This window comes from Motacilla alba, chromosome 9 (genome assembly GCF_015832195.1).
Source record: "Motacilla alba alba isolate MOTALB_02 chromosome 9, Motacilla_alba_V1.0_pri, whole genome shotgun sequence".
In the NCBI taxonomy this organism is placed as follows: Eukaryota; Metazoa; Chordata; class Aves; order Passeriformes; family Motacillidae; genus Motacilla; species Motacilla alba.
In genome coordinates this window covers 24,111,316-24,138,862 of record NC_052024.1, presented here as the reverse complement: position 1 = coordinate 24,138,862, position 27,547 = coordinate 24,111,316, and the positions used below count along the sequence as shown (strand labels likewise).

At 43.4% G+C, this 27,547-nt stretch overlaps 1 protein-coding gene across 3 annotated transcripts in view; it reads left to right on the top strand.

Annotated features, from left to right (window-relative positions):
* Positions 1-27,547, top strand: part of RSRC1 (arginine and serine rich coiled-coil 1) — a 98,511-nt gene that overhangs the window by 18,150 nt on the left and 52,814 nt on the right. For all 3 annotated transcript variants that reach the window (XM_038145687.1, XM_038145686.1, XM_038145688.1), the window contains exon 5: positions 8,195-8,365. In XM_038145687.1, the coding sequence (XP_038001615.1) occupies positions 8,195-8,365 (171 nt within the window). The remainder of the gene's footprint in view (positions 1-8,194; positions 8,366-27,547) is intronic.

Genomic DNA, 27,547 nt, shown 5'->3' with positions numbered 1-27,547 from the left:
TTCATTCAGCCCATTTTTCCCTGGTTGCTTTTCCTCAGCCTAAGCTGGGGCGGCTCTGGGGTTTGGTTGGGAGAGGAAGGAGTTTCCTTGCTGGTGTCTTTGTGTGGAAATGAGCAGCTGTTGTGCTTTTGCTCACCTGGTGCTTTAAACTTTTTGTATGACCAGAAGACAGGTTGGGTATTCTCAATTGAGCCTTCTTTTGTTTTGTTTTCAGATTATTGCAATAATATTTACTTCCCTTATCAGCATTAACTTTGGTTTTATAGGGAAGTTTTAATCTAATGTACCTGCAAGGGTATTGCACCCTTTTTTTTTAGGTGTATTTGGGGTTTTTGCCCTTGAATTCCAAGACTGCTTTGAATGAGAAAGGAGAAGGAATGTGAGGGACTTTCGGCTGTTTGTTTAATAGGACAATGTACCAGTTTTTGTATTAACTTTGGTTTCTTTATTATTTTATTCCCTAAAGATTATTAGAATTAGATTCCAGATTTTTCTGCTCAGTCATGACATGGCTAGAGGAATATAGGGTTAGAAAAATGTCCTGCTCATGGACACGCTCTGAGAAGAGGTGAGGGAATTCCTGTCAGGTAAAACCAGATGAGTTCTTATCTGGTGATTTGAGGCTGAATTTTGGGAAGGAGTCTTTAAGCAGATTGACAAGGGAAATAAATGGTTTATCTCCCTGCTTGGGCAGCAGCAGTTTAATCCGTGGTTTATCTCTCAGATAACACCCAGTAAAGTCTATTTTTGGTTTTAGTTTGGCATTGGAGGGTTCATTGAGGTGCTCCTGCAGCTGGCAGGGCCTGGTGGGCTTCTCTCCCATGGCCCATTCCTCAGGCAGGGAGCCGGGCCTGGATCCCAGGGGATGGATGGAGCCGGGCCTGGATCCCAGGGGATGGATGGAGCCGGGCCTGGATCCCAGGGGATGGATGGAGCCGGGCCTGGATCCCAGGGGATGGATGGAGCCGGGCCTGGATCCCATGGGATGGATGGAGCCGGGCCTGGATCCCAGGGGATGTGCATGGAGCTGGGCCTGGATCCCATGGGATGGATGGAGCCGGGCCTGGATCCCATGGGATGGATGGAGCCGGGCCTGGATCCCATGGGATGGATGGAGCCGGGCCTGGATCCCATGGGATGGATGGAGCCGGGCCTGGATCCCATGGGATGGATGGAGCCGGGCCTGGATCCCATGGGAAGGATGGAGCTGGGCCTGGATCCCATGGGAAGGATGGAGCCGGGCCTGGATCCCAGGGGATGGATGGAGCCGGGCCTGGATCCCAGGGGATGGATGGAGCCGGGCCTGAATCCCATGGGATGGATGGAGCCGGGCCTGGATCCCAGGGGATGTGCAGGGAGCCGGGCCTGGATCCCATGGGATGGATGGAGCCGGGCCTGGATCCCATGGGATGGATGGAGCCGGGCCTGGATCCCAGGGGATGTGCATGGAGCTGGGCCTGGATCCCAGGGGATGTGCAGGGAGCCGGGCCTGGATCCCAGGGGATGTGCAGGGAGCTGTGCCTGGATCCCAGGGGATGGATGGAGCTGGGCCTGGATCCCATGGGATGTGCAGGGAGTTGTTCCTGGGTCCCAGGGGATGCAGGTTCTGGGCACAGCACTGTGGCCCCAAGGCTCATTTAGGGAACTCGATGTGTTTGGGGTTCTCCTCCTCCCAGCTGATCTCCTGTGGGTTTTCCAGCACCTCACCCGTGACCAGACCATGCTGGATGTCCTTCCCAAGGACTCCTTAAGGATAACCAAGGCTTTGTGGCAGAAGAGGCACCTTCATCCCCCTTGGAATCCAGAGCAGGAGGTTCTCCAAGAGTCTGGAGAACTCAAGTTGTGCCAAACCAGCTGCTTTAGAATTCCAGGAGTGTCCCAGCCCTGGGTTCTTCTCTCCAGCTGCATTCCTGTCCTCTCCATGCTGCCTTTCCATCTTTTTCAAAATCACAGTTGTGGGAATTTTACCTCCTCAGATGTTTGATATTGTAGTTACCATGACTGAAAAGTGCAGAGTTGCTGGGCTGACTTGTTGCTGGTGTTTGGTGAATGCATCTCCTCAGCTCTGCTTTTGGCACAATTTGGCACACAAAGACACCAGCATGGAAATTCTTCCTCTCCCAGCCAAATCCCAGAGTTGTCACTGCATAGGCTGAGGAAAAAGCAACCAGGGAAAAATGGGCTGAAGGAAAGTTGAAATGTTGCAGTCCTGGATGAAGACATTTTACATCAGCGCCAAAAAAGTTCATGGTTGTCCCAGTTCTTGTTTTTATTTCATCCTGCTTTTCTCTGGCACTGTGGATGATAATTTTTAAAACCTTAAATATTCCCTTATTCTGAAATATGTTTTGTCACTTTCCAACTGCCCAAACTGCTGGTTTGAAACAACTTTTTCCTCTGAGCATTGGTCTCCTTTCAGGTTGAAAGTGACTCTGCTGCTGCCTGCTTTTGTTACCACTCGCCTTATATTGAGCAGTAAATTTTAAAAAATTACTATTATCATACATTTTATCTGTATTTAACTTCCTCAAAGACATGCATTTTAAAAGTGCAGGCTAATAACTACCTGCAGTGTTTCATAGAGGCAGCTCCACTTGCATTATATATACATCTTTAATAATTTCTGCAGTCTGAATGCCTGCAATTGATACCTGAAATTATTTTACCTTTCCAACAGCTCTTACCATGATTTTTTTTTTCCTGGTGGTGAAGTTGAGTTAAACAAGGGACTTTCTCTTAATATGCTTTGAAAGAGAACATGGCATTTTGCTGCAATTACTTGTGTGTTTGCACTCTGGCTTTATTAGCAGTCTGAGCACCCAGGCTTGATGCTGAGCAGTTGTTCCATTGTTCTGGCCTAGCCCTTGGATTTATGGCTGAAGTATTAAAGAGCCCTGAATTTGTTGCCTTTTGTTTGTGGCCATTGAGCTAAAAATAATCTAATAAGGCTTGTGTCAGGTGAGAGATGCTGAGAAGAATTCCAGGGGAGAAGTTGACATCTCAGCACTGTTCTTTGGAGTGGGGGCTGCTGTTTGCCAAGAAAACAGATAATTTTTGCAAAAATGGATCTTTCCTGGAAGAGCTCAAAGAGAAGAAAACAAACCCTGTCTTGGTTTTGGGCTCTAATTCCTCTTTCCATTTAAAAAAGTCTCTCTTTTGCAGTTGTAACCTTTTGAAGAGATTAGATTGGACCTCTAAGATAGAGTTCAGTGCTTTAGTGCAATATAATTGGGGAAATACTAAACGCCACTGACCTCATTTCCTTTAGAACAATGAGAATTAATAGTTGCACGTTTTATTAGGCTGATATTCCAGATGTAGTGTACATTTAATTAAGTGTAGTTTCCTTTTGGTTATGGTATGTGGCTCTGCTTTTTGTCGCAAATTCTTTCTAGTTTTACAGTTTTCCACATGTTTTCTTTCACCATTTATGATTTTTTCAAAGCGGGGCTATAAGGATTTAAATCACTTTAGCATGCAGCAAAACAGTTCCCATTCAAACAATAAACGCCATTTTAAAAAGCCTTTAGATCTTCTGTCACTTCATAAATATAAATGTATAAAAACATTATGCAGTTGTAGTGCCCACCTGCTAATTAAATGCAGATTTCCTCAAACTTGTTTTAAAATCCGCTTATTTGTTTCAACTCGGTCTCTGCTCGGAATACATATGGCCCTTGTGAAACTAATTATGCTTATGGAGCAGCTGTTAAATTTAGTGCAACTAATTTTATCCAATATTTTACATTTTAATTGATTACCTGTGAAGAAATTAGCAAATTAACACTTATTGTGCAGTAACTGAATGGGCTTTTATGGAGACTTTCAATTTTTACAAGCGGCCCGAGTGCTGATGGAATAAAGCCATTTCTTAGGGTTGGAGATAGGCAAGTTATTGGTGAGCCTTGATTATCTGGTGTGAGAATTTAGGGATCCCGAGTGATGCCAAGCATCTGTGTGTTCTGCAACTTAGACATGAAAAGCAGATTGGGAAGTAATGGCTTTTCACAGAATTTTGGGAACATATGGGCTTATCTGGATCTAAGAACCCTTTGAAGATCTTTGAACTTGACTAAATGACTTAACCTTTGGCATGGTGGGTGGGTGTTTTGGGTGTCGTTGGGGGGGAAGGGGATCCATGCTGGAAATCTCCTCTACGGCTTCATTTTTTTGATTGGTTTTTTTCTCCCCCCCCCTCTGGTAGTTCCATAATTTGAACATTTGGGGTCTTGCTTTAATAGGACTAATTGTGATTCTTGTTATTTTTCAACAGCAGATAAAATAGGAAATCTGTCTTCTCTGCCAGATCTGTGGACTTTTGTTGTGGTTTGGTGATGAGCTGGGGACACAGATGACTTCTGGGAGCTCCATTTCAGGAAGTTTTATCTTGATTTCCTGTCCTGTAGATCTTGCAAGATACTTTAATAGGAATTAAGGAACAGTAGAGAGACTCTTCCCAAGGCCATGGAGTGATGGGACAAATGGGAATGGCTGAAGCTGGTGGAGGGGAGGTTTAGATCATATTTGGGAGAAATTCATCCTTGTGAGGGTGGTGGGACACTGGGGGCACAGGGAAGCTGTGCCATGGCAGGGACACCCTCCACTGTCCCAGGAAGCTCCAATCCCTGCCGGGACACTGCCAGGGATGGGGAAAATTGATGCAATAACTCTTTTAATGTTTAAAAGCTGTTTCCTGTATATAAATGTCACCAGTTCTGCACAGCCATGGGAATGAGCAGAGATCCAGGAGCTGAGCACCCAGCCTGCCTGAGCTGAACTTCTTATTTGCACCTGCAGAAGGTAGAACTGAACTCCAGTTCAGATTTGAGCTGAGAGGCTGGGGCTCTTTAGCAATAAAGATTGTAGATTCCTGCTATTCCTGGTGGGAGGACTGTGCCATTAAGTGAGGAGAGGCCCTGCATCAATTAAGGGTGATTTGTGTCATTACAGGTCTTTGTTTTGGTTTTTTTTGTTGTTTGGGGTTTATTTTCTGTTTTGAACTTACAGTGTTCTGAGAAGCCAGGGTTACCTGGGACTAGTGGATTTGAGTGCTGCCTCATCATGATTTTGTAAAAACAGTGTCTCTGTGCCAAACAAAAATTAGATTTAATATCCAGAATTCTCTTTTGAGTCAAAACTTCCTCTGCCTGAGGAGAAAGGATGGATGGATGGACACTTTTACATTTGTGATGACACACTAAAGGTGCATTTTGAGCCAGCAAATGCTCTCCATTTAAGAAGACAGCAGTGCAGTGGTAATTTGATCTATTTATTAGTGCTAATAGAGTGACCAGGATGGGAGAGCTGCTGTTGGAAGGTACCAGCTGCTGAAACAGGAACCCAGCCCTGACCTCTGGAGCTGCTCCTGCCAGGAATAGGGACCTGAACTCCCATGTGCTGGACGAATTCCAGAAATGTAATTTATAGCCTCATCTGGATGGAGGATTTTCTTTTGCTTAGTCTATTGTTGAGTTTTATTAAGCAGTTGTTGTTTCATAAAAGGAGGGGTTTTGTCTGTGTGATTTGGCTTTTAAAGGCCTTGGGAGTTTCGCACTCCAAGAGGTGCTAAAGAAACTTTTTATACTGTTTTAAAAATCTCCCCATTTCCCTCAGTACTTAATGGAACTTTTCCATGAGGTGCCATCAGAACTTTCATGGGAATCATGGAATTGTAGAGTCGTGGGATGGGTTGGGAGGGACCTTAAAGCCCACCTCATTCATCCCCTGCCCTGGGAGGGGAAGAATTCCAAGGGTCAGGTGCTCAGGTGAGAGGAACCAAGGAAAACTTGACCTGATTTTTTCCTAAATATCCCTTGTCCACTCAGGTAGCGTTGATCCATTATAAATTATTAAGTAAAACTTAGGAAATCCTCTACAAGAAATCCAGGAATAATGAAATCATTTTGGACACACAAAGAACCAGCCCTAATACTTCTGGATCTTTTTTTTTCCATTTTTTAATGGATGAAACATTGTTTCTTTCAAGTTATTTTGAATCTCTTTTCAGAGCAGGAGCAATGTTTTCTTTTTCACTTCTTTTGCTAAATTGTCAGTTTAAAGGTATTAAGTAGTGAAATGTGCTACATTATTAGATGTATCTATTAAATGTATTGAAATTAAATAATAAAATATAACTATAACAAGGCTGAGGAGCCGTGCTGGTGAGAAATGGCTGATGGGTTATTCTGATGATGAAATTTTGTAACTCTGAAAGTCAGGCAGTAAGATCTCTGTGATTTTCTCTCTAGACCTTTATAGCTTTTTAAAAAGTGTTTGTATTCAGGGCTGAGTAGCCAAAAGCTTCCAAAACCTGGAGATGAAACCCTTGGTAGCAAACTAGGCCTGCTCATGTCTGAGGTCTGACTTCACTCACTGTGGTTTTTGGAGAAAAATGTCACCTAGATGTCTCTGTAGAGGAGGGCAGAGGAATTGGTGGTACTTTGTTAGACTAATTTGGTGTTTTACACTTTGGGGATCCTTTTTGTCTGCCTAGAAGCAGCCTCTTCTTTCTCTAGTGAAGGAGAACCTTCCTTCACTATCTGGGTGCTTCTCACAAGAATTTTGGTGACTCCTCTGCTCGTTTAGATAATCCAATAGATCCTGTAAAAGACTGAACCTGTTTTAATCAGAATCTCTTCCCCAGTTGCTTGGGGTAATTTTTTCCTGTCTACCTGATGCCTTCAGTTTAGCTTTTATATTTCCCAGATTCTGCACTGCATTTTGACAGTTTGAACTCCACGTGAAGTGTCAGCAGCTCTCCTCACAGCTCAGCCCCACAGAACAATCCTTTTCCAGCCCCAGAACCAAGGACACCGCTGCAGCTTCAGCCCCAAAAGTGCAAACAGCAGGGAAGGGAGGAGAGCAGCCTGGGAGGGTGGGACTGCAGAACCTGAGCTGGAACTGGACAATGACCCCAACATGGAAAGGGACCAAAACTTATAAAGTGTGAAAACTCGTGGCTCAGGGTCCATCTTGGAGTCCATCATCTTGAGTGTAGCCTGGGTCAGGTTCTTGCGCTGCCCAAGGTGTGTCCTTTGAGGTATTTTAATAAATCCCTGCTTTATTCCTTTATCATTTCCAGCCTCTGTTCCAGGTGGCCTCTTTCGGCATCAGTCACCATCCCTGGATGTGTTTAAAGCAGACTGGATGTGGCACTCAGTGCCAGGTTTAGTTGGGGTGTTAGGGCTGGGCTGGACTCCATGATCGTGGCGTGTTGGAGTTCTGGATGCTGAGAATCTCAGCCTTTCTGTGCTGACAGACTCTGACCCCCAGGAGAGCACTGCAGTGACCTGAGGCCGTGGAGAAGCTTCCAAAATGGAATGATGGAACTGGGATTGTGGGTGTGGAGTTTGAATAGAGGTGTGTGGTGTCACAGGGTGGGAAACTCAGAGTTTGGGGTTTTGGAAAATAGTCATATATATATAAAGCAAGATGGAGGTTTTAGGGTAGAGGCTGGTCCTTCTCCTTCATGGGTTTGGGTGGTATTTTGTAATTGGACAGAAAAATCCGCATTGTGGACTTTTAACCCAATAACTGATCGTTCAGAGTTAAAATAATTTAGGTGTCATTTCTTAGTTGGATAGTTTAGCCTTGAAAGACCTTGTACAGTAAGATAGTTGGCCGTTTTGTAGCGTGTTACTAGGATGTTGTAGTGTGGAGGAGCTTGACAGCTGGCTTGCAAGCAAAGCTGAGTTAAGAAATAACAACTGATGATGGGAGTGTATCCATAGCAAGGAAGAGGAACAAGGCCGTCAGCATGGGGACAGATTAGAAAAGATCCATGAAAATACATGAAAATTTTTGTAAACTGGACTGCGTGCATAAGTAGATGTGTATGCATGCCTTATTAGATTTCTGTAACACTTTTGCTAATTATATTGAGGTTAATTGCTTTGCACCAATGAATATAATAAGTTATTGTGATGTAGTTGATGACTTCAGAGTTACAGTTGTTAGGAGTGTATAAGCTGGAGAAGACGCAGAATAAAAACCCTGACACGTGTGTGTGTTTATGTCACACCTGACCTAACGGTGACACTGTGGAACTCACAACTTTAATATAGATAATAATAAGTACCCGAGTCTGAGCATGAAATGCTGTCTGCAGCCCTTCAACCCCGACCTGGACGGAGGCAGGAGAGGGAAGGCGCGCGCGGGCGGCGAGCGCGTTCCAACGCGGTGTCTGTCTGGGCAGGTCGCGGTCGCGGGGCCGGCAGCGCTCCTACAGCCGCAGCAGCGAGAGGTCCGGCCACAGGAGAACCCCCGGCGGCTCCCGGGAGCGCCGCAAGGCCAAGGACAGGGACAAGGGCAAGGACAAGGACAAGGGCAAAGCGAAGGAGAAGGAGATCCACGGCGCCAAGGCTGGGTGAGTGACACGGCAAGCGATGCAGCTGGAGCGAAACCGGGCAGCAACGCGGTGCCTTTTACTCGTGGCATGATTTCCCTTTACCTTAAGTTGTATTTTATATAAAGTAAGTTCATGTAAATTCAGAATATTTGAAAGGTGGGGAATTATATATTAATATGATTAATATATATATATATCAATATATAATATATAGTATACATATTATAATATATAATATAATATATATTATGTATTATATAATATATAGTATATATTATAATATATAATATAATATATATTATGTATTATATAGTATATAGTATCTATTATAATATATAATATAATATGTATTATATAGTATAATATATAATATAATATATAGTATATAGTATATAATATATAATATAATATGTATTATATAGTATATAGTATATAGTATAATATATAATATATAGTACATATATTATATAATATAATATATAGTACATATACTATATATAATATAATATATATGATATACTATATAGTATAATATATACTATATATAATATTATATACTAATATAACATGTAATATAATATATAAGATATAATATATAATATAAATAATATAATATGTAATTTATATAATATATAATTATATAATACATAATTGATATTATATAGTATGTAATTTATGTAGTATATAATGTATATAATATGATATAATAGTGTATATAATGTTATATATGATAAATTTTATAATGTAATGTATATGATATATACTATATAACATATAGTATATTAAAGATTATATATGTTATATATAATATATGTTAAAATATATATTTATAATATATATAATTAGTGTTTGGAGGGTGGGGTTTGTAGGGTTTTCCAGTTCTGCAATGTGGCAGTGTTTCACACTAAGCGTGTTAAATTTTCTACCCTTTTCCTCCTCACTTGGTTCAGGTGGGTTAAAGAGCTTTCTGCAATTTGTTAATTTAAACATTCTTCCCATATGTAGTAGCCATAATTTAGTGCAGTTCCAGCACAAGCCTTGCCTGGGTGAGCGATGGGAGCCCTTGAGAACCTGCTGTCCGTCCAGTTTCTGCTTGGAATAACTTGGGTTGTTGATGACAGATTGCAGGAAAGGCAATATAGTTTTTTGCATTTTATGTAATTTGTGTAATTCCCTCTCCTTTATACATCATGCTCTTGTGCAGCCTTTCCTGGGCTGTTCATCTTTTCCCTCTTTGATCCCTTCCAAAAAAAATCTACTGAGTTGTCACCTCATGACCTTCCCTTGGGTGGATTCCCACTGAAAAATGCTCCTGGGGAATTTCTGGAGCAGCATCTTTCACCCACATGTGGGCTTCTGTTGGCTTCTGGAATTTTCCCTTTGTTCCCTGTGGCAGCAGGAAAATTCCTGGTTGAGTTGGATCCAGTTTGGACTCTCCAAGCAGATTGGTTTCTAGGCCCAGAGTCTGCAAAGTCTCATTATTCTACAGAGCCCTTCCAGAACCTCCAGCATCAGGGGGTCCGTAGTGGAAACAATCCTGTGGCCTCAGTATTTGAGCAGATCCTTCCTCAAAGGCACCTCAAGGACCAGGTCTGGTTCCCAGTTTAAATTCATGGCTGTTTGCAATGTATTTATTCAAAATAGCTGCTTTGGAGCTGTAATGAAGATCAGCCTGAAGCCAGACTGTGGGAAGAAGGGACATAAATTCTCAGGTGCTGCTTGACTTTATAGTTTAACTTTGCATAAAAGGAGGTATTTCAGCTTGGCAGCACTGCAGCTTTTCTGAGAGATGATGTATATTTGGGGCTTTACTGTTCCTCTAAAGCACAGAATCCAAATGCTTTTTTTCACTAATTAAGCAGCAAATTTGTTTGTGGCTCCTGTGAACCCTAATGATGATTTTCTGTCCTTGGCTTGGCTGTGTTTGTAGATGTGAGGGGGAAAGGTCTGGGGGCAGCTTTAGGTTCTTTCAAGGGAGATCTTGTCAAAGAAAACATCTCAAGAGAAATTTCAAAAGCAAAAAACTAAAATTATTTTTAAAAATAGTATTCTGGGCATTGTCCTTCAGCATTCCCCATTTCAGTGATGATTCTCTAACGTTGAGCACTGAATTCTGGAGTGCTGGAGAAGCACCAGCTGCTCATGAGATGGGCAGTGAAGCAGCTCAGCTCTTCTCCTCTGAAATGCTTTAAGGGATGTTCCACTTGTCCAGCCATTACGGAGGGAAATCCTGCAGCACCTGCTGGGAATGTGGCTTGGGAGCTCCAGGGAGTTCCCTCCACCCCCCAATCCCACATTTAGACCAACAGCATCTACATGCAGGGAGCCTTCAGCTGTCCAAGTCTGCACAAGTGAGGGGTTTTACAGTACTACAGTGTTTTCCCACTATTTGTTGTACTAATCAAAGCATTACATTCATCTTTTATTTATGCTTTTTGAAATTCCCTTGTTTTAAAACAACCTGCATGCATGTCTTCATTGACCTGGTTGGGTGTGCTGTTGAATTTTGATGTTTTGAGTCTTGATCAGCTTCAAAACATGCAAATTCTGTTGTTCTGAGATGTGTTTTTCATAAGGCTCCTTGCTCATTGTTAAACTGGGGGGGAAAGCTACTAAAAGCTTGTTAGTTTCAAATAACTTCTCCTAGATTTATGGGTCTCATTGTTGCTTGTGTACTGGTGCAATTTGGGATTGCTTCTCCAAGTGATTTTGACAATTTTTAATGGAATAAATTAGGAGCAGCTCCTCAGTTGTTAAGAGAAAAGAAGTGGTGAACCATTAATCAAACCTGACCACTGGTTTAATTGCTGATCCTCAGTAAGGTTACTGGTACATTTGGGCATTAATGGCTTCACAGCTTCCTAAATACTTTGACAGATCCCAGAATCCTGGAATGGTTCGGGCTGGACAGACCTTAAATCCCATCTCATTCCAGCTCCTGCCATGGGCAGGGCCACCTCCCAGGTGCTCCAGGTGGCCTTGGGCACTGCCAGGGATCCAGGGACAGCCCCAGCTGCTCTGGGCACCTGTGCCAGCCCCTTCCCACTCTCCCAGGGAACAATTCCTTCCCAGAATCCCATCCATCCCTTCCCCCTGGCAGTGGAAGCCATTCCCAGTGTCCTGTCAGTATTACAGAGCTGAGGAGCTCGTTGTTCAAACCCAATCTCCATTTTTCCTTCCAGTTCCACACTTCAGGGCTTTGAGGTTTTGCTGAGGTGCCCCTGTGCAGGGCCATTTTCCAGTGGCATTTCCCCAGATCCCTTGGAGCTGGATCCATGCCCAGTGCCCCATGGATGGCACGGGGGTGATTCGTTGATGAAATTTTTGCTGTTTGATGAAAGGTCAGGAGTAAAGTGGCAATATTGGACTTTCCCGAGTCAGACTCTCCTGGAGCTTGGCACACGATTATTTTTCCCTTCCTTCTTCCCAGCCAGTGCAGTAGGAAGTCATTTATGGTAATTGGCCCTGATTTGCATATAGGTGATGGAGTTGTGTGGGGCAGAGCCCCCCAGAACTGCTGGGAAGCTGTGCTGGGATCAAAGGGGGCCGAGCGGGAGCTGTTGTCTGACACCAGGCTGGGGGTGTTGTTTGCATTAAACATTCATCACCCTCCCAGCCTGCCAGCAGGAATTCTGGGCTGGGCTGACATGTTTTCATGCAAAATTTATTGGGCAAGACGAGGGTTGTAAAGAGAGATCTCGTTGCCTTTCACCAGCGGCGGAGGGGGAATGTTTGATTGGGAGGGAGGATTCCTCTGGCGCGTTTGGGCCCTGTGTTACACCAGGAGTTGAAGGGTTGGGAAGGCTGATTCTGTCTCTCCAAGACCTTTTCCTCAGAATCTTACCTGCCAAAATCCATTTCTCGAGGAGCAGAAATGTGCAAACACACATTGATGTTCAGGGTGCTGCAACGCTTGTTTAATTTGCACTGCTCAGGTCTCACATTCAGGAGTTCTTGTTGGTTATCTCAATTCTCTTTGCAGTTTATTTCAAAGAGGCTTAGGAGGAAAATATAAAGTACATTGTGTTTAGTTTGTGGCTCAGGAGTCCAAAAGGAAAATACATTCATTTTGGAAGTTTTGATCCCAAATATAATAAATAAGGATTGCTGCTGAGCTGGAGCCTTGCATGCCGTGATTCAGCCCTGATCCAATTCTTGTTGTTGAGTTGTAAACGTCCTAGAGGAGGTGCTTCCAGGAAAATGGAAATGGGCTGGTGGGAATTGTAGAATCTGGCCAAAAAAATCCATCTTAAACATGGACTTTCCTAGAAAAACTGGAGAACGTCTTTAAAATCTGTTTAAAATTAGCAACTGCATTTTGAATGCTGAAACCAAACTACTCCATCCTGTGGTGGAAAGTAGTTTGAATGCTTATAGGAGAAATACTTTCTGTCAGAGGGGAAAACCCTTTCCTTAATCCAGGCAGGTTTGTTTTCAGTGTCTGGGCTAAATTACGAGGACTTTGACAAGTGCTTGCAGTAAAGCTTTAAGATGCTTGGTAGGACCTCTTGGCTCCAGTGATTTCTTTTGGTAGCTTCTTGAAGAACAGCTTCTAAAATTGAATGTCAGCTTGAGCCCCTTTGTCCCTTTGGGATACTCCAGTGACTGCCAGGCACTTGCTTGGGCTCCAAGTGGGTTTTCCAGGATCTTTAGGATGTATTGCCATGGCAAGGGAGTCACCCACAGTAAAACCAAAATGCCTCTTCTATCGATTAATTAATTTATTCATTCTTCCTCCTTTTGCCTTCCTTTCCACCTCCAGCCTGCAGGCAGAACCCAAGCATGAGGTGACTGCAGCAGGTAACGAAGTCGTCAGAAGTGGGTCTCTGGGTGACCTCAGTGCAGACAGATTGAATCCCTTGCCCTGTCAGGATCCGTGTTTGCTGATGGCAAAGGAGCTGAGCAGCTTGGGTGGGTTCCCCTGCAGAGCTCAGGGGAAGGATCCCGGGAGCACCCAGGGAGCACCTGGGCGTGTTTGGGGTGATGGGTGAGGAGTCTGAGCTCTGCTGGCAGAGCTGCTGGTGCTGGGAGGCAGAAGGAAGCAGCTGAGAGGCCAAACCAGGACAGTTTCCTCCCAGTAAGTCAGCCAAAGGCTAATGGGAAGCAGAGGAAGGGTTTTTTCTGAAAAGGACTGAGACCTCCATATGCCCAGAGCAGCTCGAGGGTCACTTGCCTTTGACCGAGATTTGTTGCTATTGTTGTCTAAGCTGTGTTGGCCTTGTTTTTCTTTTTGTTTGCTAAAAATCCCCTTTTAGGACTCAAAAGACTGGCCATTTATTTAATGTGCAGCAGCATATGGGATGATTTCTTTTCCTTTCACTCCCAGACAGCTGGAAAAGCCAGCGTGGATGGGACACGTGTGTAAGCTGTGGAGCAAAACTGTGCAGGAGGTGCTGGGGAACCACTGGCTCTGGAAAATAAACAGCTTTTAGTTCAGAGTAACCATTTCATTTTCATTCATTAAGTACTTTTTGTGCTAAGTACAAAAATCCAAGTTTTGTGTTCAAATTCTGTAGTTCAGACTGTCAGTTAGTGATGGCTGTCAAATGAGCTTCCCTGCTAAATTCATGGACTATGGTGAGGGAATTATATTTCTCCCTATTTCCAGAAATAGGTTTTGGAATGCATTTGAAGGCAGTATCTTCAAAGACACACATTCTTTTAAGCTGTTTAAAATTTTCCAAACTATCCGCCCCTTAAAACTGCCAGCCACCATGATTGTCCTTTTATAACTATATAATTTGCATTATCCTGGGTTTTGGGTGGAATCATTCCTCGAACGTGGAGTGTTCCTGCTGAAGGAGGGTTTTGTTTGCCCACATGTCCAAACACACACACGCTCTGAATGTAAACATGGAGTTTTGGGGTTGTTTTTTTTTCCCTGGGACACCTTGTGCTGGGAGAGCAGCTGACTATTGTTTTAATGGCCTCCCTTAATCTGGGCAGGAGGAATCCAAACTGAATGATCCAGAGCTGTGCAAATCCAGTTAGTGTGAGCTGTAATCTCTTTACTGGGTTTAAGGAGTTGGAGTGGCACTGAGACACCCTGCAGATACTGAACAGCAGAGATACAGTAATCACCTCACCCTGCACCCTGCTCCTGCATCCTGCTACTAAAACCACCAGTCCCCAGCAAGGATTTAGGGAAAAGCCAGCCCCAAACCAGCAAACTGCTCCTCAGAGGAGGGGCAGGTCACAAACAGCCCATCTGAAAGATGATGCTGAGGTAAAGTGAAATTGAAATTCACATTAAAATATTAAACTCGCTGTTGCACCTCGTATTTTGGATTGGGAGTGCTTTTTCTGGAATGAGCTTACCTGCTATGGAGATTATGAACCCTCCATGGCTTTGGTTAGGAAGGGAAGGAGAATCTTTGTTTGGAGGAAGCATTTCTAATCCTGGTCTAATTTTGGACCTTTCTGTTGTTTGGAATTATAAAATAATGTGACAAAGTTAGATGAAATAATGTAAATTGTGGATCAGCGATAGGACACGAGGGAATAGTTTGAAATTAAGAGAAGAGGGATGTAGATTGGATATTGGGAAGGAATGCTGGCTGGGAGGGTGGGCAGGCCCTGGCACAGGTGCCCAGAGCAGCTGGGGCTGCCCCTGGATCCCTGGCAGTGCCCAAGGCCAGGCTGGACACTGGGGCTGGAGCAGCCTGGGACAGTGGGAGGTGTCCCTGCCATGGCACGGGGTGGCACTGGGTGGGATTTAAGGTCCCTTCCAGCTCAAATCTCTCTGTGATTCCATGATTCACTTCCAGGCTCTGGTTTCATCCTTGGCACCTCCTGGTTCTGTGCAGGGCAGGTTGTTCCTTCTCAGCAGGAATGAAACCCTACAGCTGACCTGTGCTTCCATTTTTCTGCTTCCACACCCTTTCATTGGAGTGATTTTCCATTGAAGAGGGAAAGCTCCTGGATCTGCCCATGGAGAAGGGACTGGCCAACCCACATTTTCCATTCTGGAATTTCTGGGTCTGGTTCCCATGGGAGATTTCCAGATGCAGAGGCTGCTCTTGGCCTCCATGTCCTTCTCTGTTCATGGAGAATCCCCTGATCCCTTCTTGGGATGGAGCTGCTTCAGTTCCCCAGCAGGATGGGATGATGTTCCCCATCAGCCCCTGGAGCACAGTGGTCCTTGTGACAATAATTCAGCATTGTGTTGGGTTTATTCCCTTTTTTAAGGGCTTTTCTTTAGGTTATGGCAGCCTGATGCGCTGCACTTTTTCTGGGGAAAAACCCTGGGAATGGCTTCCACTCCAGCCATGGATTTTTACATTATTTACTGTAAAAACCAACACCTTCAAATATCCATGAAAGACAGGGCTGGGAAATGCTTTGGGTGCCTTCCAGGGTAGGAATGAGGAGACCCAGAGGGAACATCTTGGATTCTCCTGGATCCTGCCTCGCTCCTCAGCTGCTCCCAGCAGCTGAAGTTCTTGTAATACAAGGCCCATGAAATGGTGAATTATGTTGGGAATGATTTTTCCTGGGCTGCAATCGAAGCAGCAGGATCAGTCCATTCTCTCCAAATGGATTAAGGAATTGATCAGGAAGGTCTGCCTTGGCTGCTCAGATCAGAATCTTTTGAGGCTGCTTAATGGGATCATGCTGTGTCCGAGAGGGAAAAGGGGGTTTTCCATTGATTGTTGTCAGGTGGCCATTGCTTGTGCTTTGGGAAATATCAGGGAAATCCAGACAATGGATTTGTGGAGAGTGTTCAGCACAGGAATGGGGAAGGCAGGGCCAGGGGTGAGAAGGCTTCATGTGCCTGCCTCTGCCACCTCCCTTTTTCCTTTTTATTTCCTCCTTTGCTCTGCCTTTATTTCCTAACCACATTAAACAGTGTTAAAAAAAAACCTGGGTGAAGTTTTGGATGATGCTGCAGTGGGAGTTTCTGCTGGGAGTTAATTTCCAGGTCCCCTGTGAGTCAGGAGCATGGAGAGGGAAGAGAAGGAAGGGGTTTATATGGAGTGAGAGCCTCTAAATCTGATTTAAAGGGTCACAATGCGCTTTTTATTGAGGAGGACAAAAGATTAAAGTCCATCAATTAATTTATTTTAAAAAACAAAGCAAGCTTTAGGCCCCAGAGCTTGTTGGAAACTCTTAGCATGAGCTTCAAAGATAATTTTAATAATTCTGCTGCTTTTTTCCTTTTTTAAACATTCAGGCTACAATAACTCAGTAAATTGATAGTAGATAATTAGGTCTTGATGTTACAGGCTCAAAATTTTATCTGCTGTAGGTTTTAGGTATACTTTTTGAGAATTCTGCTCTGCCCTGTAATATATTCTGACTCGTGCCTTATTTTTAGGTTGTGCTTCTCACATTGTTATGGGGGAGGAATTTTTTTCTGATAAGTTTCCTAGGGTTTGAAAATTTATTTTCTCCAAGCTCCAGTGTCCAGCCTGGCCTTGGGCACTGCCAGGGATCCAGGGGCAGCCCCAGCTGCTCTGGGAATCCCAGCCCAGGAATTCCCAGTTCCCAATCTCCCACCCATCCCTGCCCCTGGCAGTGGGAGCCATTCCCTGTGTCCTGTCCCTCCATCCTTGTCCCCAGCCCCTCTCAGCTCTCCTGGAGCCCCTTCAGGCCCTGGCAGGGCTCTGAGCTCTCCCTGGAGCTTCTCCTCTCCATGGGTGGTTGATTCTCTTCCTTCTCTGCAAGTTTTGGAGCCAATTTTGGGGCAGGGCCCAGTGGTGGCACCAGAGGAAGGGGCAGGGACCGATCCCAGGAGTTCCCCTGGAGCAGAGGGGCTGTGGAGCCTCCCAGGGAAAATTCCAGTGCCCTGCCCTGGGATGGCCCTGCTGGAGCAGGGGGTGGCACCAGGGGAGCCCTGTGTCCCTCCCTGGGCTGGGCATGGAGCGGGAGTCTGGGAAGAGCTGCAGGGATTCCCCCATGGAAACGCAGCCCCAGTGCAGGGCTTGCCCTGGAGCTGCTTTGAGCATTGCTGGTAAGGGGTTCATCACCACTTAAGCAATATTTTTAAAATATATTCCCCTTCAGTGCTTTTCAAAGCTCTGTCCAAAGGGTTTTTGTAGGAATTCTGAAAATTTTACTGGTCTTGGATAGATGATCCTTCCAGTAAGAGCCAGGACTTGTCTTCTGCTCCAAAACACCTTCCCATATGGAGAATGTGTGGTGAAATCCCTTTTTTATGGAGAATATGTGGCGAAATCCCTTTTTCAGCCAGTCTGGGAAGGGCCATTTTGGGAGCCCAGGATCCAATTTCAGCGTGGCACTTTTCACACACGGTCCCAGTGCTGTTCCTGTCTGCCAGCAGGAACCCAGGGCTCGGTTTTCCAGGCACTGCCTTCCCCCTGCTCTGCCTTTAATCTCGTGCTGTGTTTATGTAATGCAATAGAAATGTTGCTAACGTGATTATACTTTTCTATCTTATTAGCTTCAATACTGAGCACAATAAAATGGAAAACTGTTTAAATGTTATGTTTAAGTGCTTGAGATAAGAGTTCTTGTAAATGAAATGTGATTACATTTCTGTAATAGATCTTCTCTGTCTGCTCGGACTTTGTTGAGCAATGTAATTCTTTTGGGATTGCTGTTTCGAAGTTTGATTTCTTTTTTTTTTTTTTCTTTAATTTTGATAGAAACAGCCATGTAAAATGTTACACACCACCAGACAATGCCCAGAAATCTCTTGAAAAGGCAGGGTTTCCTGCGTGGGGCACAAAACCACGGCTCCGTAGTTCTCTTTGTGATAACCAATTTGAATTAAACATAATTCCCCAACATCACCTTGAATTTCCATCTGTGTCACCCCGATGTTCTTAGGGGTTTTGCATTTACCTAATGCTCTGGGCTATTTTCCCTCAGCACGGATGGCAAACTGTGACTATCTCCAAACTGGAGATGATATGAATAACAATTGTTTGCTGATCTTCCCCTGTATCTCCCTGCATAACCTGCAGCCTGCAAAGGCTGAGGAAGTGGCAGATAGCTTTTGTCATCCCTTATCCGGGCTGTACACTTGTAAGGAAGAGCAGGGATAATCGCCTAAATCTAATTAGGGGTTAAAAGAGGCCATGACTGTGATGTGGCAGTGAGACACCTTACTGTAGCAATCCTGTTTGCATTAGAAAAATAAGGTTGTCATATTGATTATTCAAATGAGCTTCTATTGGCCATGGCTCAATGGCTGTGTTGCAGCTGAAGCTCTGGAAGGTCCCAGCTTTGGAGCATACATTATGTGATGTCTTGTTTGCTAATTTCAGGGCTTTAAACCTGAGGCTGGGGGAGTTTTGTCGTGAGAATTAAGGGTTTAAGTGACCACTGGAAAATGAAGTTGAGCTTGCCTGGGTGATGGTTGTGATTGCTCAAAGCCATTCAGTGGAGGCCAATGAATTTGCTTCACGTCTTTTATGGAAAAATCAGTATTGGAGTTAACAGATCTTGTTTGTGCATTAATTGATGTTTAGTTCAAAGTCAAGCAGAGCTGAAAAGAATAAAGTAATTGCATTCAGATCAATTCCACGTCCAAGAGATAGTGAATTCCCCCGGCTCTGACTCTGGGGGCTGCCTTTTAATTTTTAAAAAAATGTTTATCTGGTGCTGGGCTATTACAGCTTCTCAAATATTTCTCAGCACTTGGCTTTTTGTCACTCCCCAGTCAGGTCCGTGACATCCTGCAAGTGCAGGAGATGCTCCAGGATGTGCTGATTGCAGCCTTCCTTGTTACCTGGTGACATAAATGCAGATGCAGAACGGGGAAAAGTGTTTAAAAAGACCAATTTATTAATTTTTAAAATTACTTTTGGTCCTTCTGTAGTACACAAAGTACCACGTGCTAGGCTGTGCTGTATGTACAAAGAGTGGACATTTTTCTGCTGTTCCTGCCATTGGTTTGTGCAGCTTCTGTCATCACAGAGTCAAAGGAAGAGCCCACCTTGAATCCCAGACATGAAGAAGAGTTTGCAAATTTTACCCCATAGCTGAAGTTATTCCTTTGTTTCTCCTGCAGTTGGAACATTGTTCACTCCAGCTGTTGGCTGGGCTGGATTTCTGCTGCTGGGCAAAAAAAATACATCTAGAGACAGCTAAACTGTTTTATCCTCTTGTATGTAGGTACAAAGTTTTCAAAACTATTATTTATTATTACTATTTAGGAATGCTAATTTATTGTTATTGATTATTATTATTATTTTAAACTGAAGTTTTTCAATTTCTTCACTTGATTCTTCCAGTTTCTTCCATTCTCTGCTTTTGGTACTGGGTGAGTAAAATTTTACTCACTTAGTAAAAAGTAAAATAAAATTTTACTCACTCTGTAAAAAACAAATGGTAACATTTACTTATACAGTAAAAAAATTAACTGTAAAAGTTATTCACCCAATGGCTGACCTGGTTGACTGAAGCCATGATGACCAGAGGAAGGGGATTTTAAAAATATCTATATTTTTATACAGATATTGCATATTTATATTTACAAATATGTTATATATTTATATTATATCTTTATGTTGCTGGAACATCCTGACCTGTTTGAAAGGCCTGACAATGATCAAGAGCTGTTGATGTAGCTTTGCAGCATCTCGCTTGGACGGGAAGTTAAGCAGTGGCCTGTCCTGTGCTGCCTTTGTGTGAAAGTCCTGAGCTTTGTGCTGAACCCATGGATGTGTTTGACTGCTTGGAATGGTTCCAGTTCCACCTTCTGGGGACACCCCTTTGTGGCACTTCTTTGCAAGACACAGTAATTTTGTCCATTGAAATTGTGACTTGCAGCCCAAACTGAGAACGGGGGAAAGGGCAGTATATGAGGCTTCTTCTTTCCAGCACCATCAAGGTGCTGTTTGTGGAGATCAGTCCCTTGTTTTGCACATTCATTCTAAGTTATCAATTTATTTATTAAATTTTTATTTTCTCCTAATCCCTTTTGGCCACAGATACTGCAGTGTTCTCTACCCCATTCTTCTTCCACCAGCAGCTAGCAAAAAATGGAGTTTGTTCTGACTGGCATCAGTGGGACTGTCTGGATGCATTCCTGAGAGAGGGAAAGAAGACAAATGTGAGGAGTGTTGTAATTGGGAAAATCCTTCATCCTGGGAGCATCAGAGAGAGGCAGAATTTTCAGAGGTTTTTGGCTACTCCTCCTTTCAGAAATTATGAAAGCTCAATTCACCCACGAGCTCAGCTGACTCTGGGCTGGCTGAGTTCACCACCTTGAAATTTGGGGTAAAAATAAGCATTTTAATGTAAAGCAGCCCCACTTTGGGCTTGTCTTGCAGCATCAGTCTGCAGTGGCTCAGGAACGGTTGGCTCAGTGATTTTTGGAGATCTTTTCCAGCCTTAGTGAGGGCCAGGGGAGGTTCAGGTTGGACTTTGGTTGGAATTTCCTCCTGAAGGATTGGTTCAGCACTGGCAGGGCAGCCCCGGAGTGGTCAGAAAATTGGATCATACATTTCATAACCCGATTTAATTGCAGGATTCGGTCAAAGGCTGGACTTGGAGGTCTTTTCCAACCTCAGTGATTCCAGGAGGAGGACACAGGACACAAAAATTTGGCTGCAGTTCACTGGGTGGGTTTGCAGCTCGAGGTGTTTGGGGGTATTCCTCTGGTCATTGAACATTTGGGATTCTTCCCACCAGTGTCAGCTGGGTCATCCACATTTCCAGGTCTTTTGTATGAGTTGGGAATCCTCTGGGAAGTGCTGCCCTGGGAGGCTCTGGCCACTTACTTGGCCTTTTATTTAAAGCAGAATATTTCACTTCACCTCCAGGATTTGCAGGTACAACAGGAGGTGCTGGTTTTAACCATCAGCCTCCAAATTCCTTTAGATCCAAGTTTCCTTGGAGCCTGCCATGTTTATGGTGCTCAATTCCTTCAGGAATCTCTTCTCTCTATACTAAATAAACAAGCTTTGAAGGAAATCTTGGCTGTAGAACGAGACATGTCTTACATTTTTGTCTTTTTTTGGTCTCATTCTGGTGGTAAGTCAATAATGTGCAACACTAATTATTTTGATTTCATTGAAGAAATGCCAGAACACAGAATTCTTTTGGGAGATTCTGGGGAAGGTGTCTCTGCCTGTGGTGGGGAGCTGGAACGGGATGGGTTTAAGGTCCCTTCCAACCCAAACCATTCTGGGATTTTGGGATTCCTGGTCTAGACGTTGGCTGGCACTTTTTGGGGAGTTAGTTCCACCCTGCAAAGCCACTCCTGCTCTGTTTCCACTGGACACTCTCTGGGAAGTGCTGGGAATGAGAGATGCCAAAGCAAACAGATGGTGTTGGTTTTTCGTGGCAGCAGAAGGCTGAAAGCAAATTCCTGAGAGGAGAGAGTGAAGTGAGTAAGGCCAGTGTGGTGTGTGAGAAGTGCAGATTTAACAATTGGTGAAATGGGAAGCCTGAAGGAGGTTCTGGTGCAACTCAGGGAGAATTAAGAGCTCAGGCAGCTTTGCTTGGTGCTTTTGGGGATTTTTTAGGCTGTCAAATGTTCCACCAAAAATTCAAGTTGTGATTTAGGGGAGCTTGCAGATCTTTCCTTGTTCTCACCACGCTGTTGCACATCAGACTCCAGCCTGTGTTTCCAGCCCTGTCCCAAAGGTGCCCAGCCTTGTTTTGGGCTGAATCCTGTGAAAACCAAGGTGACAACTTTAGTGATCCCTGTCCCTCTCCCCTCCTTCATGAGCTCCAAGGAGCTGGTTTTAATTTGATTTGATTTTTCCCCCTCATGTTTTTATTAATTTCAAAGCATTTCCAGGTTATTTTTATCACTGTCTGTTGGGCTTGGGTTTGGTCAGATGTGCTTGAGACTTGCCATCAGTTTCTGGTTTTATTTCATTTTGATGAAATATTATTTCTTCCTCTTCATTTGTGGCCAGGGAACTTGAGGAATTCCCCCTCAAGCTCAAACAGCTTCAGCTCTCCCTTTTAAAATTCTATAAATTTGTCTTGCAACGCAGCCCAGCACGGGAGTTGTTGGAAAATACAACTTCCTTCCTTACTGCAAGTTAGACTGAGCTGCAATGAGCATCTTGGAGAGACCAAGAGACTTCCAAGGGTTTTCCTTAGAGCTACATCAAGTTGAGATTAAAAAAAAAAAATTATTGTGGAGGAAAGCCTGAAACTCAAATCTCTTCTGACCACAAAAGCTGAGGTAGGTGAGGAGATGAAATATTCTCAGAACAAGTGGATTTGCTCTGTTCAGGAGTGGGGAAATTCTTGTCTTGTGCAGGAGTGGAAAGCTGGGCCTGTGTGACAAATCTGAGACATTCTGAGGATATTCTGAGATCAGCCCAGGCTGGGTGGAAGGAGGGAGAGGAATTAAACCCAGGTCACCAGCTCAGCTCAGGGCAGCTCTGCGGCTGCATTTCCAGACTGGGTTTCTGTCCCTCCCAGCAGGGATGCCTAAAACCCCACGAGGGTTCAGGCTGCTGAAATGGGACCGAGTGCAGTCCCAGGAGCTGCAATTCCAGCCCAGTGGGAATTTGTGGGGCTCAGCTGGACTTGACCATGACTCCCAAAGGGCCACACTCCTCTCAGGGATGTTGGAAACCTCTTTTTAGTCTTTGGTTGTAAAACCTGTGCCTCCCAGGATTGCTGGCTGCTCCTGGTCCTTCCTGGAGCTGTGGACATGAGTTGGTTGTTGGTTCTTGGTTGCTTTTTCATCAGTTGTTTGTTTTCCAGCAGTGTTGCTGCCATCCTGCTGCTGGCTAGAGAGGAAGGGAGCACATCCCAAACTTCTCCTGGGTTTTTTTGGGCTTTATAGATCTCCCCTAAAGTCCTGGCCTGCTGTTTTAAATCCGTCACTTCCTCTTAATTCCTATTCTAAGTGCAACATCTTGTGCTCTTTCAAAGTTCTTTAAAATTGTGTGAATTTTAAATTAATTTTTATTTGAGTTTCTTTCTTTTTAGGACGGAGGTGCAGTAGGGCAACAAAACCAGCTGTGTCCTAGTACTTCATAGATAGAGGCATTTGGTCTTTGGGTTTGTTAAAGTATTTTTTTAATTATAAGAACAACTCTGTGTTAGAAGCTTTGAAGAACTTGTGAAGTGCCAAGAACAAAAATGAAGCTGTAACTTGTGGTGTTTAGATTTTCCATAAAAGAAAGCTTGAATAGAAAGGAACATTTGCATGAGAAGGGTGGGGAAGAAGTTGTGTGACTTCTAATGATGGGCTAGAAAAACAATCAAAAATCTGAGTTGTGCAGATAGAATAAGAAGTGATGGGTGAGGTGGGTCCCTGGGTTTCAGGAAAGGGATTTTTAGATTAATAAAATAAATACAGAATATGTACTCTGTGTTGGTTGCAGGTTGGATAAACTGATCTCAGTTCAGATATTAAATATAAATTTAGCTTTGTTCTCTGAACTGAGATCTGTGGGAATTAAAGAAAGAAGGGAAAAATTGGAAAAAAAATAGAATAATTTGTTTCTAAAGTCAGTATAGAAGCTTTAAATTGCCACTGTAGAATCCTTGAGGTCAGAAAAAACCTCTAAGATCATAAATCCCAGCCTTTAAATATGAATATGCAGTAATAGAATGAGATCTGTGCAAGGGAACCAAGGCTGTGGCTTGTAATGTGAATTTTAAGCAGTGAGCAAAAGCTTGAAGAGTTTTATTCACAGGTCTTAGTGGAAAGTTGTGTGCCAGCAAATAAGTTGAAAATACTTAATAAACTTCTACAAGATTTTCTCTTCTTGGGAAGAATTCATGGCACAGAGTCTTAGAAAAGAATTACAAATAATTAATTCAGATAAATTGGAGGTTGCCTGGTTTCCTAGGCAGACAGCCTTTAATTGGTAACTTTATTTTTACTGAATATTTAATGAGCAACTGGCAAATGTTTCCCTAAGCACAATTTTCATGAGCGTTTACTATTTTTTGAGCAGTTTATAATGAATTTAGACAAAGATGGAGCCGTTCAAACACGATGTCATTTCAGTGTGGTGTGAAGCATTTACCAAAGATTATTGCAGAACTTGTTTAATGTGCATAGAGAGTTTCAAAAAAAACCAACCCCAAACTAAACAGGCTTGAGGTTTCCTTGTGGGATTTTTTTTTTTTATCACCAGACTGAGGGCCTGAAGGAATAGAGGAAGTGAATGGACACCAATGTATCCAAATATCTCATTTTGCCTAAAAGCAAGTGCCGGCAGATAAATGCCCATAAAGGGATTTCTTTCTTAAGCCCCATGGATTTTTTTTTTTTCTGCAACTTTTTGTGTGAGTTCGAAATGAAAACCATTCATCCAGTGCCCCAAAGAAGGGCCTTATTGAATGGAATAACAGTGTAATGTACCATTGAAGGCAGGATTGAAAGTGATTATCTTGTTAACTCTTGACAGTTACCGCCAGCTTGAAATAGAACTGGCAGGCTTGATTTGCAAATGAATTAGAGCTTTTTCATTTGGTGCCAGGATCATCTTTTTATATTCTGATATGACAGATGCTATGTTCCATGCTTTTGTTTCTCTTCACTCTTCTACTTGCAAATAAAAAACAAAAGATTATGATAGTAATTTTATTTGCATCTTTTCTCTAGGAGTTTATTCTTTGTCTCGAAGTTTTTAATCTTACATTTTTTTCAAGAATTTGTTTAAGAATAGCATTGTTCCCGCAGAATAAAATTTCATTAGGTTAAGTACAGTAGTAATTGGGTGAATGAGGGGGATTTAGAAGCTTTCAGCAAATGGAAAATTGATTGTACTTAAATTGTTTTAGTGCTTAGAACATTTAAATTTCCTCCCTGACTTACAGTTGCATTTGCTATTCCTCAGTACCGGGAGCAGAGGAGAAGCTCACACAGTTTCCAGTGTTTGTGCTAATGGCAGCCCACGTGTAATTAGTGGCAGCCTCAGCGCTGCGTTTATATTCTGCAGCCATCCCAGCCCAGATGGGGAGGTGTTGGGTATGATAATTATTGTGCTCTCCCTCTATGTTCCTCATTAACCTGTAACACTCTCTACCAGTCCGGAGAGTTTTTTCTCATAGTTGTGCTTCCCAGGACTGGAACTTGCTGGGCTTTGTTTAATATTCAGCCCAGCCTTGTGGGCATTTCCAGTGCCGGGCTCGCTGCTCCTCCTGTAATCTGGTTTGTTCTTTGGGGCTAATTAGCAGCACTTCCGAGTGCCACTGATGTCCATTATGGAAATGTTTTCCTACACTTTCACCTACAGGATGTGTTTTAATTGAGTATCTACTAAATAATATTACAGAGAAGGTAAACCAGGCCAAAGTTGTCTAATTTATTTAAGGCTGGTTAACAGAGACGGTGACATTCCAGAGCCTGATGTTTAATTGCCTGTGTTTGCTGGGAATGCAGACAGGGAGGAGCAAGACTTCATTCCTGGTGAAGGAACAGGAGGACAAATCCCAGCCTGAACCAGGGGAAAAATCCAGCCTGAACCAGGGAAGAACCAACCAAACCAAAACCAAACCAAAACCAAACCAAAACCAGGGAAGAACGAGCCAAAACCAAACCAAAACCAGGGAAGAGCCTAGCAAACCAAAACCAGGGAAGAGCCTAGCAAACCAAAACCAAACCAAAACCAGGGAAGAACCAACCGAGCCAAAACCAAACCAAAACCAGGGGAGAATGAGCCAAAACCAAACCAAAACCAGGGGAGAATGAGCCAAAACCAAACCAAAACCAGGGAAGAACGAGCCAAAACCAAACCAAAACCAGGGAAGAACGAGCCAAAACCAAACCAAAACCAGGGAAGAGCCTAGCAAACCAAAACCAAACCAAAACCAGGGAAGAACCAACCGAGCCAAAACCAAACCAAAACCAGGGGAGAATGAGCCAAAACCAAACCAAAACCAGGGGAGAATGAGCCAAAACCAAACCAAAACCAGGGGAGAATGAGCCAAAACCAAACCAAAACCAGGGGAGAACCAAGCAAACGCCATTCCAAGGACTTGCACTTTGTGATGTCCTTGGAATCACCAGGTTGAGCTGAGGAGTGGCTTTAAGGCACATAGGACAGAGGAATCAGCTTTGGTCATTTAGGGGATTTCCATACCCAGCCTGAGGCTATCTCCTCCCTGATATCAAAACCAGGAGATTTTGGGTGGTTATTTTGTCTCTTGTGATTTATGGGATTTTTATACCTGACTTGAAGCCTCTGTAAAGCAAAACCAGGAGATTTTGGGTGGTTGTTTTGTCTCTTGTTTACCTGAGAAATGCATGCAAAGAAGTGCAATATTTTTGTAGGGTCTGTTTGAAAATACTGCTTTTATCAACACTCTATTTTGGAGTTTTCCCTCTCTGTTTAGTTTCAGTATTGATATTGCATAAAATCTTGGATTTTACTCTCTGAGCCAGGGTTATTATATATTTCTCCCTGTTGAATATTTGATAAGGTCTCTTGGGTACTGATTTTCCTTCTTTCTAGGATAACATGTTATGGAAATTGTTTCACCTTGCGTCCTGTTTAAAGTCCTGGTTTTAGCATGATTCAATTTGGTTTGCATTGTATTCCACAGAGTTCCTTGGCAGTTCCAAGTTATTCCAGAGTGTTTGTGTGGGGGCTGACTTTGGCTTTCCCTCCTGCTTTTGCTAAGTGACCTTCATAGGATCATCTTGGGGTCTTTGTTGCATTTAAATTTATTAGTAATTGGCCAAACTTCCTACTGGTTTTTCCTGAGATAAATTATTTGGATGATGGGAGGGATCCACTGGGGCCAAGACCACCAGGTTTGGAGTCTTCACACTCTAGGATCAGCTCCAGATCATTTGAACTTGGTGCTTGGTAAGAACAAAACAACATTGCACACTTAAGAAAATACATAACGGGTGCTTTTCCTTATCAGGATGTGAGATTCCCAAACCATTTGCTCTTCTTGATGAGTTTTTTGTGCAGGAAAGATTGGAAAGAGCAGCAAAAAATGACAAGTTCAGCAATGTCTCATCTTGGGATATCCTGAGGTAGAAATAAAGTTGTATGATCACATGGAAATCTAATTCTCAGGAGCTCTGCACCTTCCAAAAGCCCCTTTGACCTGAATTTTCCTGCAATGTCCGTGTGGGTATAAACAACCCATAGGATTATCCTGCAGCCTGTGGCTTCTCACCCAAAATCTGTGGCAAAGACTATTATTAGCTGTTAATTAACTGTGTATTAGTTCTCCAGTTCTTGGGTGGAGCTGCTGCAAATTCACTGTACGTGATATGTGAAATCTGAAGCTGTTTTATGGTACCTACACGGGGTATTTTGAGGATAATGCACATTTTTCAGCTCC